Source organism: Rhinatrema bivittatum, chromosome 1 (genome assembly GCF_901001135.1).
Source record: "Rhinatrema bivittatum chromosome 1, aRhiBiv1.1, whole genome shotgun sequence".
In the NCBI taxonomy this organism is placed as follows: domain Eukaryota; kingdom Metazoa; phylum Chordata; class Amphibia; order Gymnophiona; family Rhinatrematidae; genus Rhinatrema; species Rhinatrema bivittatum.
In genome coordinates, this window is record NC_042615.1 from 114,867,290 (window position 1) to 114,881,603 (window position 14,314).

General features: G+C 47.9%; 1 protein-coding gene across 3 annotated transcripts in view; it reads right to left on the bottom strand.

The window, feature by feature from the left end:
* CASP3 (caspase 3) overlaps window positions 1-14,314 on the bottom strand; it is a 91,764-nt gene that overhangs the window by 20,687 nt on the left and 56,763 nt on the right. For all 3 annotated transcript variants that reach the window (XM_029585216.1, XM_029585147.1, XM_029585070.1), the window contains exon 6: window positions 10,048-10,168. In XM_029585216.1, coding sequence (XP_029441076.1) covers window positions 10,048-10,168 — 121 coding nt within the window. The remainder of the gene's footprint in view (window positions 1-10,047; window positions 10,169-14,314) is intronic.

A 14,314-nucleotide genomic window follows, 5' to 3' on the forward strand; every position in this document is an offset into this window, starting at 1 on the left:
AAGTTGCCCTCAACCTTTGAGGGCAACCCTGTAGCCTGATGGCAGGCAAGGCCCTCTCAGTGTCAAGAGACTCCATAGTGCTCAATGGCACTTGATAGCATCTATAGTGTCCCGTGGCACCAAAGGTGACTATGGTACACTCAGCGCTTGATAGCAGCGGTGGCACCAAGTCCTTTGATGGCACCCATGGCATCCCTCTCAACAGTGCAGATGGTGCTAATTTGCATCTCTGGTGCCTGATGGCACCCACAGAGCTGGATGATGCCTGCTGTGCTCTTTGGCACCCCCTGTACTTGACCTGATGGCATCGAAGATACCCACAGCCCCTGAAAGCATCAATTGATGGCACTATGGTGCTCAATGGCACCTGTAGAACTCTGCAGCATCCGTGGTTTATATGACCACCTCGGTACCCTATTGCTCCCATGCCACTGTGCCCATAGGGCTTGGTGTGTAGGGATTGCTGGCATTGATGGCACCCATAGCGCATGATGGCACCCCTGGCACTGACTGCAATGCCATGGTGCTTAATGGCATCTGTGGTGCCTATGATGCTTGATGTGTCTGTGGCACTCACTGGCATCAATGGCACCCTGGCACAACTGCCACCATGTCATGGTGTTTGCTGGCACCCACAACACTCAGCAGCATTAATGGTGCTCATGGTGCTTAATGATGGCTGTGGTGCTCGCTGGCATCACAGGCACCCATGGCGCACAATGGCATCCATGATGCTCAACGGTATCGATGGTGCCCCGGTGCATGATTGTGTCTACTGCCCTCGATCCAGGGCGCCAACAGTGTAGTGTTGGCCATGGTGCTCAATAGCATCTGTAGTGCTTGAGGGCATCCATAGCTCTCGACAGTGACCCCGGCACTCAAAAATGACTGCAGCACTCCCAGCACTCTATGTGCTCCTGGGGTCATCTGTGCTTGGCACAGATATGCATGGGCAACAGATGCCAGGCATGCACCTATGTGAATCAGTGAAGATGACTGCCAGGCTCATGCTCTCTCCAAAGGAGATGCAGTGCCAGATTAATCTGACAAGCAGGAGGGGAAGCTATGTCATCCAGGGCACCAGCCAAGAAGACTAGTTTCCAGGAGTGTTGGGAGGATGAGATCTCCTTCCCAAAGAACATCTGGTCCTGAATCCCTTCATGGTCTGAGCCTCCATCAATGCGCAATGGTCAGACAGAGCTTCTTGGAACTCCTGCCTGGGTAGGAACTCATGCAAATCCCCAAGCCAGATGCTTACTCCGACTACAATGGACTGCACACACTGCCAGTCCGAACAGGCACCTGACAAAGCAAAAACAGACAAGAGGATACAGGAATAAGTTGCAGATGAATCATCATTTATTAAGGGGAAAACCCTCTGTTGGCTGCACAGTGCACTTGGCCCACTGTGCAGCAGACAGGTTTTAGAAAGAGAGAAACACAAACTGCAAGGGAATTGAGGTAAAAACAAACACAAAGGCTCTGCTGCATAAACAGCTGCCTGCAGCTCCAGAACTGTCACAGCATTAACTGTGAGAAAGGCAAAGCTGAACTCACGACCACACAGAAAAAGAAAGACTGAGGGACTCTGCCTGAAAGACAGGGAGGTGGCTACAGCTGCACATGCTCAGAGCATGCTGAAAACTCTAGAATCTTTGAGATTAAAGTTCCATGACGGGCTCCATCGGATGTCACCCATATGTGAGGACTGTCATCCTGCTTCTCCTCTTGAGAAGTAATGATTTCTAGTAAGTTGAACCCAGAAGGCAGATGTGAAACTCAATGCTGACCTTTAACATATTGGTTAAACTTTAGCCTACTTTTAGCATTTCAACAGCCTTGGCTATTTTTACATGTCTGATCGGTTGTTTTTATGCTATTTTCTGTTTCTTCTCCTCCATAAACCAGACCATCCTCATAGAAAACCTCCTCAAAGCACCCTTACAGTATTAGGCTATTTAATGCATATTAGGTGTGGGCTTAGTTCTTGGAAAGCCACAAGTAAACAGAATTACAATATAGTGAACACACTAAATGAGATAATCAAATTTGCAGATGATACAAAATTGTTCAGACAAGCAGATTGTGATAAATTGCAGGAAGACCATGTGAGACTGGAAAATTAGGCATCAAAATGGCAGATGAAATTTAATGTGGATAAGTGCAAGGTGATGCATATAGGGAAAAATAAAGGAAAATTATGTTCTTACCTGATAATTTTCGTTCCTGTAGTACCAAGGATCAGTCCAGACTGCTGGGTTATGCCTCCCCTCCAGCAGATGGAGTCAGAGAGAAAACTGAAAGCACCCCCTAGATATACTGGTGTGCCACCTGCAATCCTTCAGTATAATTGATATCAAAGCAGAAGAAAAGTAAAATAACTCCTCTGCTCACTTAGCCAATTAACCATGGCAACTGTCTAGATCAAGTAGTAAAATTCTGTCAAGGAAAAAAAAACAGCAACCTACTGAATAAAACGAAATGCGCAAACAATGCAAACACTAACCCTTCATTAATAAGGCACCACCCCCAAAATGAAATGAAATGGATCTCCACTTACCCTGTCCAAAGTGGAACAGCTATAGGAAAAAGGATTCGAGCGGACTCTCCTGACACAATATCGGGCGGGCGTCTGGACTGATCCTTGGTACTACAGGAACGAAAATTATCAGGTAAGAACATAATTTTCCTTTCCCTGTATGTACCAGGATCAGTCCAGACTGCTGGGATGTACCCAAGCTGCCTTAAATGGGGTGGGACCCAGAGAGTCCCGCTCGAATTACACTGCTGCCAAAGGAATCAGCCGACGGCCCTCGAACATCGACCCGATAATGTCGAGCAAAGGTATGCAACGACTTCCACGTGGCCGCCCTGCAAATCTCCTGGGTAGAAACCAGCTGACTTTCTGCCCAGGAAGTTGATTGAGAACGTAGAGAATGGGCCTTGAGCCCTTCAGGAACCGACTTACCACAACCAATGTACGTGGATGCGATTGAGTCTGAAATACGCAAGAACGGCTCTCTGCACGAAAGTGCCTGTAGCTCCGATACCCGACGGGCGGACGCGATGGCCACTAAGAACACGGTTTTGAGTGTTAGATCCTTTAAGGAGGCCCGCCTAAGAGGCTCAAAGGGGGCTACGGTGAGGCCCTTGAGAACCAAGTTCAAGCTCCACGAAGGACAAGGGGCTCTGAGAGGAGGGCGCAAGTTCCGAACGCCCCGCAAGAATCTGGCTACATCTGGGTGACACGCGAGAGAGGATCCTCCAATCTTCCCTCTCAAACAACCCAGAGCTGCTACCTGGACTCTCAGAGAACTATAAGCCAAACCCTTCTTCAGACCATCCTGCAGAAACGTAAGGATATCCCCTACCGACGCCCGGCGTGGCTGAACTTCAGAGGCAGCGCACCAGGAGTCAAACACTTTCCACACTCTGGCATAAGTAAGCGTGGTAGAAGGCCTCCGCGCGCGAAGCAGCGTGGAAATGACAGGTTCTGAATAGCCTTTCTTCCTCAACTGCCTCCACTCATAAGCCAAGCCGCCAGACAAAAGCGATCCGCTAGATCGAAAAATGCCGGTCCCTGCCGAAGTAGGTTCGGAAGGTGGCCCAGACGTAAGGGCCCGTCCCTCGTGAGATTGACTAGATCCGCAAACCATGGTCTTCTTGGCCACTCGGGAGCCACTAGAATCACTGGACCGCGATGGGATTCTATGTGTCTTAACACCTTGCTTACTAGGGGCCAGGGAGGAAACACATAGTAGGATGTGACAAGGCCATGGAAGCGCTAGTGCATCTACCCCTTCCGAACCGTGTTCTAGTCTCCGGCTGAAGAAACGCGCTGTCTTGGCATTTAGCCGAGTCGCCATCAGGTCCAGGCGCGGCATCCCCCACCGCCGGGTGATGAGACTCATTGCCTGGGTCGAGAGCTCCCACTCTCCGGGATCCAAGTATTGACGACTTAGATAATCCACTTGTACGTTGTGTACGCCTGCTATGTGAGTGGCCGCGATGCGGGCTAGATAACGTTCCGCCCAGGTCATTAACAAGGACGCTTCGACCGCCACCGGCTGACTTCTCGTGCCGCCCTGGCGATTTATATATGCTACTGCGGTTGCGTTGTCTGATAGAACTCGAACCGCCCGACCTTGTACCATCGGAAGAAGGTGACGCTAGGCTAGACGTACCGCTCTGGTTTCCAGATGGTTGATGGACCAAGAAGCCTGTTGAGGGGGTCCATGTTCCTTGTACCGCTCGTGATTGACAGACCGCTCCCCAGCCTGTCAGACTGGCATCCGTCGTCACTAACACCCACGGGGGGGGGGGGGGGGGGGGGGGGGGGAATCGAGGTCCACTCCCTGTAAGAGATGGTCCGGGATCAACCACCAAGCTAAGCTGGACCGCGCCGGCTCCATCAGTGGCAACTGAACGCCGTAATCCCCGGATCTCTGGTCCCAGCGAGAAAGGAGAGCCTTTTGCAAAGGCCGCATATGTGCAAAGGCCCACGGCACCATCTCCAGAGTAGAAACCATATGCCCAATGACTTGTAAATGAGGTCCAGTAGGTTCCGTACCTGAAACATTAGGTTCTCCATCCTCTGCTGCGTCAGGAATACCTTGCCCACCAAGGTATCGAAACGTGCTCCCAAAAATTCCAACTGCTGACTCGGAACAAGCTGGCTCTTGGCAAAGTTGACTACCCAACCTAGCGATTGAAGTTGCTGTACTACCGACTGGACTGCTCGCCTGCACTCGCTCTCCGACTTCGCCCGGATGAGCCAATCGTCTAGGTAGGGATGCACCAATATTCCTTGACGTCGCAGAAAGGCTGCGACTACTACAAGAACCTTGGTAAATACTCTCGGAGCCGTAGCTAACCCGAATGGAAGGGCGCAAAACTGGAAGTGCTCCCCCAACACCATGAATCTCAGGTACCTCTGATGACATTCCCTGATCCCAATGTGAAGATACGCCTCGGCTAGATCCAAAGAAGCCAAAAATTCTCCCTTGTGGACGGCCGCAATAACAGACCTTAGAGTCTCCATGCGAAACCGGGGAACGCGCAAGGCCTTCTTCACTCGTTTCAAATCCAAAATTGGCCGGAACGTACCTTCCTTCTTTGGGACCATGAAGTAAATGGAATAGCGGCCTGTCCTTGTCTCATCTGGAGGAACGGGCAAAACTGCTCCGAGGGTCCATAAGCAGTTCACAGTTTGGGCTATAACCAGTTGCTTTTCCCGAGGACCGCAAGGAGACATCATAAAAAGGTCCCAGAGGGGCTGAGCAAATTCCAACTCGTAACCGTAACGCACAACATCGAGGACCCACTGATCTGACGTGACCTTGACCCATTCCTCCCAAAACAGGGACAACCGACCTCTGATGCGGGGGAAGGAGGAATGGGCCCGCGCGCCTTCATTGCGAAGGTTTTCCGGCGGGCAAGTGCTGCGAGGATCCCAATCGCTGCGGTCGCCTGCCTCGAAAGGAAGGAGACCACGGTTGAGACCTGGGACCTTGTTGTTTCTGGGAAAAGGAGCCTCCCCTTCCGATGCGAAACCGGTGCTGTCCTCGGAACCGGGACCGTACATTCCCGAAAGATCGAAACTGACGGGGCTTGTCCTCCGGTAATTTATATACCTTATTATCCCCCAAGTCTTTGATGAGTTGATCTAATTCCTCACCAAACAATAACTTCTCCTTGAAGGGGAAAGAGGCTAGACGCGATTTAGAGGAGGCATCTGCCGACCAACGACGGAGCCAAAGTAAACGCCGAGCAGCAAATGCCGATGACATAGTACGGGCCGAGGTTCTCAACAGATCATACAAGGCATCCGCCGTGTAAGCGACCGCCGCTTCCACACAGTTGGCCTGTTCCGCCTCGACCACGCAGGAGCTCCTGCGTGGTAAGCAATTGCTGAACCCAGCGGAGAGTGGCTCTCTGCACCATACTGCTACACGCCGTTGCACGGACTCCCAATGCCACTATCTCAAAAATGCGCTTCAAAAGAACCTCTTTCTGTCTTGGAGATCTTTCAAGGCTACTCCTCCCGTGACGGGAATGGTAGTATGCTTAACCACAGCAGTGACCGCCGAATCCACGGAAGGAACCTTAAAAATCTCCAAAGAATCTGAGGGCAGGGGATATAACTTATTCATTGCCCTGCTAACGCGCAGGGATGCCTCCGGAACCTCCCACTCCTTAGATACGAGCTGTATCACCTTGGGATGTAAGGGAAAGGTTTGTGGGGGGGGGGGGGGGGGCCCTCAGACCCGCCATAGCTACATCCCCTGTGGACGTATCGGTGTCTTGCTGCGGCGCCGGGATTTCTAATTCCTTCAAAACATGCAGAATTAAAAAGTTCAGCTCATCCTTGCCAAACAGGCGCAAAACCTGGGGGTCATCCCCTTCGAGCGACCCCTGAGCGTCCGAGACCTCTGTCCCTGCGCCATCCGGAGAGCCCTGGGTGAAATCCGGGCCACCCGTACCCCCTAATGAATGAGTTCCAGCTCCATCCGAAGCCCCCGCCTTTCCATGAGCCCCAGACTTTCCTGGGACAGGAGACACCTTAGGAACCTTTGCGGGAGGGGGTTCATCCGGCTCCCAACCTGCCTCTGCCTCTAAAAACGCCTGGTGCATTAATAGCACAAATTTTGAAGAAAATGGCACTTTCCTTTTATTTGAGCCCCCCGCGGGTTGTTTCTGAGGGGGGGGGCTCCGAGGAGCATCCAGGTCTGACCCACTGCGCGGGCTTAAGGCAGGCAGCGAGAGAGGAGAGGAATCCTCATCCTCCGATGCCGAATCAGCAGGCTGCCGCGTGGTCAAGATGGCCGCCGGCTCCCTCTCACAGGAAGGCGGGGCTGACGACCGCGCGGCTGCCAGTCTCCCCTGCCGTGTCGAAGAAGAGGCTGAAGTGCCGCTGCGGGCAGCGCTCGGCCCCCGGGAGGGTCCCTCGCCTCCTGGAATGCAGCGGGAGCAGAGACCCTCCCTGGAGAGTCGCGCCCCTGCCCTACCGCAGGCCGTGCAGGCCGAAGACCGCGGCATCCGGAGACTGCAGGAAAAAAAAAAAGCGCGCCAAAGGTAAGTTGCCTCTGAACAGAAAAATCGCGCCAAAACTAGGCTGCTTCAGCAAGCTGCCAAATCGCCGGGTGAACAAATATCCACCCCCTCCAGAGTCCCTGGTCAGCGCGACAGGCTAGGGCTTTAAAATAGATCACTGCCTGCAGCCAACAGGACTTACGTGTCCTTGATCGTCTCCTTAATATATATTTTTTTTTAATAAAGAAAGTCCTCTTCAGATTAAAACCTGGAATGAATACCCATAGGGGGGGGGGGGAGGGTGACCGACCCACCAGTAAGCTCTCCCCCAGGACCAAAGGGACACACTAATCCGGGTAAAAGAGTGAGAGCAATGCTCTCAGCGCCTGCCTGAACGCTGCGCTTAAGAAAAATAGAACACCCACTGGTCAAACAAAATCTTTTTTTTTTTTTTAAACTAGGAAGAACCAGTTGATCTAGGCAGTATAGACATCTTTTCCAAGCAGTAAAGTGCCACGAACATGTGAAGGGAACTCCATGTTGCTGCGTGGCAGGAAAGTAACACCTGAAAGGAATTTAGTCAGGACAGACAGGACCGCAGGTTATGCCTCTCAATCTGCTGGAGTCAGAGGAAATACTGAAGGATTGCAGGTGGCACACCAGTATATCTAGGGGGTGCTTTCAGTTTTCTCTCTGACTCCATCTGCTGGAGGGGAGGCATAACCCAGCAGTCTGGACTGATCCTGGTACGTACAGGGAACCCATGCTATAGTTACACAATGTTAGGTTCCATATTAGGTGCTACAACCCAAGAAAGATCTAGGTGTCATAGTGAATAACACATTGAAATCATCGGTTCAGTGTGCTGCGGCAGTCAAAAAAGCAAACAGAATGTTGGGAATTATTAGAAAGGGAATGGTGAATAAAACGGAAAATTCATAATGCCTCTGTATCGCTCCATGGTGAGACCGCATCTTGAATACTGTGTACAATTCTGGTCGCCGCATCTCAAAAAAGATATAATTGCGATGGAGAAGGTACAGAGAAGGGCTACCAAAATGATAAGGGGAATGGAACAGCTCCCCTATGAGGAAAGACTAAAGAGGTTAGGACTTTTCAGCTTGGAGAAGAGATGGCTGAGGGGGGATATGATAGAGGTGTTTAAAATCATGAGAGGTCTAGAATGGGTAGATGTGAATTGGTTATTTACTCTTTCGGATAATAGAAAGACTAGGGGGCACTCCATGAAGTTAGCATGTGGCACATTTAAAACTAATCGGAGAAAGTTCCTTTTCACTCAACGCACAATTAAACTCTGGAATTTGTTGCCAGAGGATGTGGTTAGTGCAGTTAGTATAGCTGTGTTTAAAAAAGGATTGGATAAGTTCTTGGAGGAGAAGTCCATTACCTGCTATTAATTAAGTTGACTTAGAAAATACCGTTGCTAGTAATAGCAGTGGCTAACATGGAATAGACTTAGTTTTTGGGTACTTGCCAGGTTCTTATGGCCTGGATTGGCCACTGTTGGAAACATGATGCTGGGCTTGATGGACCCTTGGTCTGACCCAGTATGGCATGTTCTTATGTTCTTAATCTTACCTATGAAAAGGCAACCCTACAAATATTACACCAGGCTCAAACAATAAACCTCCTATAAAGAAAACGGACTTATCCAAGTTGTTACAGATCCCTAATTAGAAACTATATGCTAGGAGAATACCTCATCTCAGTCACACATGCAGAACATAGACACACCCTCACCAAATACTTAACCGTAAAGTAAAAATAAAAATGTTTAGACAAAAACTAAATTGGAAACAGTAACAAACCAGACTCTGTATATAGTGCAACAATGGAAAAGCAAAGCTCACTATTCATCATAAAACAAAAACAAGAAATAAATCATAATAGAAAAATCATTAATAAAAAGAAAAATATTTTAAAAACAGCTGACAAATAGAACTTCCAATAATTAAAAACTCCAAAATTTTCCAAATACCAATGAAGTATTTCAATAAAGCATACACAAACACCTAATAATTAAAACAAATAAGGATATAGATCACCTGCTCTCTATACCTGAGAACTCATTTCACGATGCTCTGAGGGTGTGAGGGTATATGAGTGAGGGTGTGAGTGAGTGAGTGAGATGCGCACAAGCTTTCTCCTCTCTCAATCACAAACATGCTCTTTCACTTCTGCAGTGGATGCTGAAGCTCTACTTTCTGCTCCTAACCTGCTGCTTTTCCCTGCTCTTGACTGTGGTGGAGGGGGTATGGTTTCTGCTCCTTCTCCTGACTGCACTTAGACCTACTGCTTCTCCTCCTAGCTCCTGTTCTTGAGAGCAAGCCTGGCGGATTCTCCTCTATCTGATCATGCACGGGCCTGCTACGAGGGCTCCTGTTCCTCATCATCGCACCAACTGATGCTTCAATGTACTCATGCTCCACTCCTAGCAGAAATAGCATCTTCTTCTTCCAGCTTGTGGGCCCACTACACCACTTCCTTTTCTGTGCCCCTGCATGGGTAGGAGGAGGAAGTGCCATCCCTGCATCTGGAACAATGGTGCTCTAGGCGGTCATCTAGTCCACCTAGAGTTTCCACTGGCTCTAATGATAAAAGGAAACATAGCTCCTGAAAGCTAGTGACAGATGTATTGCATTAATGCAATAAAAGGATATCACTTACAACTTTGTTTACCCTTACCTCTGCAAAAGCAGATGGACAAAAACAAAAATACCTCCTGAATTTTTTGTTATCTATTGGGATTGTGTGGGGAATGTTTGTGTCAAGTACCTTTATGAACTGTACTATGAACTAAAAGCTTAACCATTAACTTTTATCCTAAATCAAAGAAGTTTTGACTTATGAGACCAAATAATTGTCTCTGGACAGGGTAGTTCAAAGCTGAGGCTTGAACTCCTCCAGACAGATTATTAACTCTGTTAATGTCCTGTTTATCAGGGATCACTACTCAGAATGTGAGTACTAGATAAAACAAATCTCATACTGTACCTGGAACTGTAGAATAAGCAAACAGAATGTCTGCTTCCACTGGGATTTTTTGACGGTTACCATAATTATCGCTTCCACTGTCTGTCTCAACTCCTGCATCCAAATCCATTCCTCTGCATGCCTAGTTTGAGCAAAATAAATCCAGCATCAAACAAAAAGGTGTGGACAACTATAAACAATCACAATGTTGAATGTTACCTGAAACTGGCTAGATTCCTCAAAATATCAACTTGTCTGGTTTTTGGCTCCATAATTTAATTTTTGGAGGACTTTAACGGAGTCTCCCATTTTCTATCTTAGAGGGGAGGGCCATTTTCAGCCCTCCCACAGTTTACAGGCCGGAAAGATGATTCCCAAAAGGTAAATGCCCTATGGAGTTTTCCTTTCATAACCTGACAGCAGACTGTGCCACAGGGATTTCTTTACTCTGCACGCTTTGCAGGTGCACAGTATGTGTGGTAAGCAATAGCAAAAGATTTCAAAATGAAATAGTGTGTACTTCAGCAGACCCACCCTAGCACCATCTCCACCCTTTTTCCCCACTCTGGGAGGGGTTTCAATTTATAATATCTCCTCCCCCTGGATTCAGTCTGCTTTAAGAATTCACATTCCTCCACAAGCTCTGTGTTCTGCAGGTCAATGTATGTTAGACATTCCATCTCCCAAAACAGAATGTCTCACTACAGCTAGAGAATACTCCTCTATTCATGGCCCCACTCTGGAATTCGCTGCCGACTCACATATAACTGATTAAAGATTCTAAACTAAGAACGTATTAAAAACCTATTTATTCAAGATGGCATTTCCTGAAGAGAGTGCAGTTGCTTACCTGTAACAGGTGTCCTCTCCTAGGACAGCAGAATGTTAGTCCTCACATGTGGGTGACATCTGATGGACCCTGGCACGGAAAACTTTTGTCAAAGTTTCTAGAAGCTTTGACCAGCATGCCACTATCCGCGTGTCCATGTGAGGTCCCCCTTCAATCTCGTAACATAGATAAAAAAATATGAGTAAAAAAATAAACAGGAGGAGAAACCAACACAGATGTTGGTGGGCGGGATTCCTGAGGACTAACATCCTGCTGTCCAAGGAGAACACCTGTTACAGGTAAGCAACTGTGCTTTCTCCTAGGACAAGCAGGATGGAAGTCCTCACATGTGGGTGAATTCCAAGCTCCAGGCTGTTCCCCTGCAGCAGGTGAGACCAACAGTTGCCGAACTGAATGTCAACGGGCACAACAACAAACTGTGGTGCTGTTGGTCAGCAGGGGACTGCTGGCTCCAACCAGAGGTTCTAGGTAGGAACAATTGGGTTCAGGTCTGGAAGGCACTATCCTGTTGGCCATCTTTTCCAAGCAGTAAAGTGCCACGAACATGTGAAGGGAACTCCATGTTGCTGCGTGGCAAATTTCAATGACAGGAATCACTCGTAGCTGAGCCACAGACGTCACCATGGCCCTCACAGAGTGAGCTTTGATTCGGCCTGTCAGTTTGCACATAACAGAAGACTATGCCAGCCAGTTGGACAGAGTCTATTTACCCACAGCCACTCCCAGCCGATTGGTATCACAGGACACAAAGCTAAGTAGACTGCCTGTGACTGGCCGTGCGTTCTAAATAGCTGGATACATTGTGGGTGGGCAATGGGTGAATCAGGGCGGTGCTACTTAACTGGATAAGTTATCCAGCTAAGAAGTGGTATTCAGCCTTACATGGATAATTTATCCAGCTCAATGGCAGGTTCCCAACCCTTCATCCTTATTTCTTCTTTTACTGTTCTGAAAGGACAGATATTTTCTAAAGGGTCCAGAGCACTGGCCACCCAATGATCTCCCCATCACAAGCTTCAAATCCCTGAAATGACCTCTTGCTAGACAACACAATGCTCCTTTGGGCTTTCTTCTGAAAACCTGGGAGCTTTAGACTCCCCCAAAGCCTTTACAAACATCTCGAGATCCTCTCCAAAGAGAAGATTCCCTTTAAAAGAAAATTTGACCAGTTTATTTTTTTTAAATGGAATCCACCGACCAGCTGCAAAGCCATAATGCCAAATAAGACTTATCCATCCAAGTAACAACCTCTGGGGATATTCAGCAGTTTTTCAATATTGACCCCAAGGTTTCTTTTCTCAAAGAGTCAGTCTCATGGCCTTGATGACTTGTTTCAGATCATGAATAGGGCAAAATGTTTCCATTTTTTGGGACTACAAAATAGTTCAAATCCTTTCCTGGCCTCTTTAGGAAACCAGAGCCTGAATAGCTCCTGACTGAAGGAAAGCGATAAAGTATTACCTCCGCATGGCCTCCTCTTATTGTGGAGCAACAAGGGGACACCATACAAGCATCTGGAATAGAATGGGAAAATTCCAGGGCATAGTCAACCTTGACTATCCTCAGTACCCACTGATGTGAAGTAATATGGACCCATCTCTGGTAAAAAGCTGTCAAACAGCAGCCTCTCTTCTGAACTGGAAATTGAGCACCCATACCTTTATTAAGAACTGAGTGCACCACCGGCACTCCCTGACCTTCCCATCCTAGTCTCTTCTCTTACTCTTCCAAAAGGGAAATATTTACTAAAGATTCTACAGCACTGGCACACAATGATCTCTCCAGCTTCACATGCTTCGAATCCCTGAAATGACCCCTTGCTAGAGTACGACACAATGCTCCCTTGGGCTTTCTTCTGGAAAACTGGGAGCCTTAGATACCCCCAAAGCCTTCACATACATCTCAAGATCCTCTCCAAAGAGAATATTCCCTTTAACGGGAAATTTGGTCAGTTTAGTCTTTTTTTTTTTTTTTTTAAATAGAATCAGCTGACCAGTTGCAAAGCCATTACAAATGCCAGGCTGCCACAATAGAAGCCATATGTCTAGTTGTAGCCTGTACCAAATCACAAGAGACAGAAAAGTTGCCCTTGGATCTGTCTGAACACCTTCCATAAAGCACTCCTGAATATGCCAAGACAAATGCAAACTGGTTCTAGCCACAATTCTGCTGAACACTGCTACCTGAAGAGCCAGATTGGAAGCCTCAAAAGCCTGCTTAAGAAAGGCCTTAATTTTTTTTTATTCTGTGCATCGTTGAGAGTAGACCCCTCCCTTTCTACAGGTATTGTGGTTCTCCTAGGGACTGTTAAGCAGTGTATCCACCTTCGGAGGCTTCAGCTTCTTACTTGCCTGCTTATTAAATAGGATAAAGCCTTGCATAGTCCTTTTTCCCTTTAAAATTGGCCTCTGGAGAATCCCATTCCATGGAAATCAGTTCCTTGATTGATCTATGCAGAGCAGGGAAAAGGCCTTGGGTGGCTTATGCAAACCACCATGATAGGATCTTTTTCTGAATCTGCTTTTTTCCTCTGCAATATTCAGAATACAAAAGGACTGCAAAGGTTAAGGAAGAGAGCTCCTCCTTACAAAAAGTAAAATGATAGGAGAATCGGTCTCCTTCCTAGGAGAATACCCCCCCTCTTTCAACTCTCCATTACATCCACTGCCTCTCGATTTTTAAAAGCTAGAAAGGAAGTATCAGACCTTGAGGGGCTCCTATCTAGGCCTTCCTATTCTAATCCTTTGATGAGAACTGGAAGAGAACTCACTAAAGATAAGGCACAAAGGGAGAGACCCCTGCAGTAGATTTCTACCCCAAACAAAAGGCCTGATGTAGACACTAAAAATTTAAATGAAAAGAACTACCACAAGGGAGCAGGATCCTGCTTCAGCCTCACCAAAAGGGGCACCACGGACTTAAAGCTGCTGAAACCAAAGCCCTAGAGGAACTAGCAGCTGCATCTAAAGCTGTGAGAAACAGCAAGAGAAGCCCCAGCTTCGTACTACCTCCTTCCTGTGGATCCAAAATGATTGATGTTCCTACAGTGGCAGCAAACATGATAGTGGGAGCAGACTGGCCGGTCGGCCACGCCGTAGCAGCCCCCTCTGAAACAGCCCACTCCCCGACTCTCCTTCCCACAAGCCCAGCAGAAATTGCCTCCCCCTAAAACAGCCTGCTCGTTTTCACATATGTTGCAGAGTGGGCTCAGTTTCCCATTCTCCAAAGGTGCAGCCATAACCTCCTCTTCCACAACTCATGTACCATGGCTAAAGATAAAAAGAAATGACTGGCAAATATCTGGATCCTCAAACTGTAGACCTGAAGCAAATTAGTGTTCCTTCTTTTAAAATCCTTATTCAGTACTGTAAGAACTTAGCCATAGAAGGAAGGGAAGAGATAGGGCAGGTAACAAAAAATGAAGCAGCCCCACTGGGG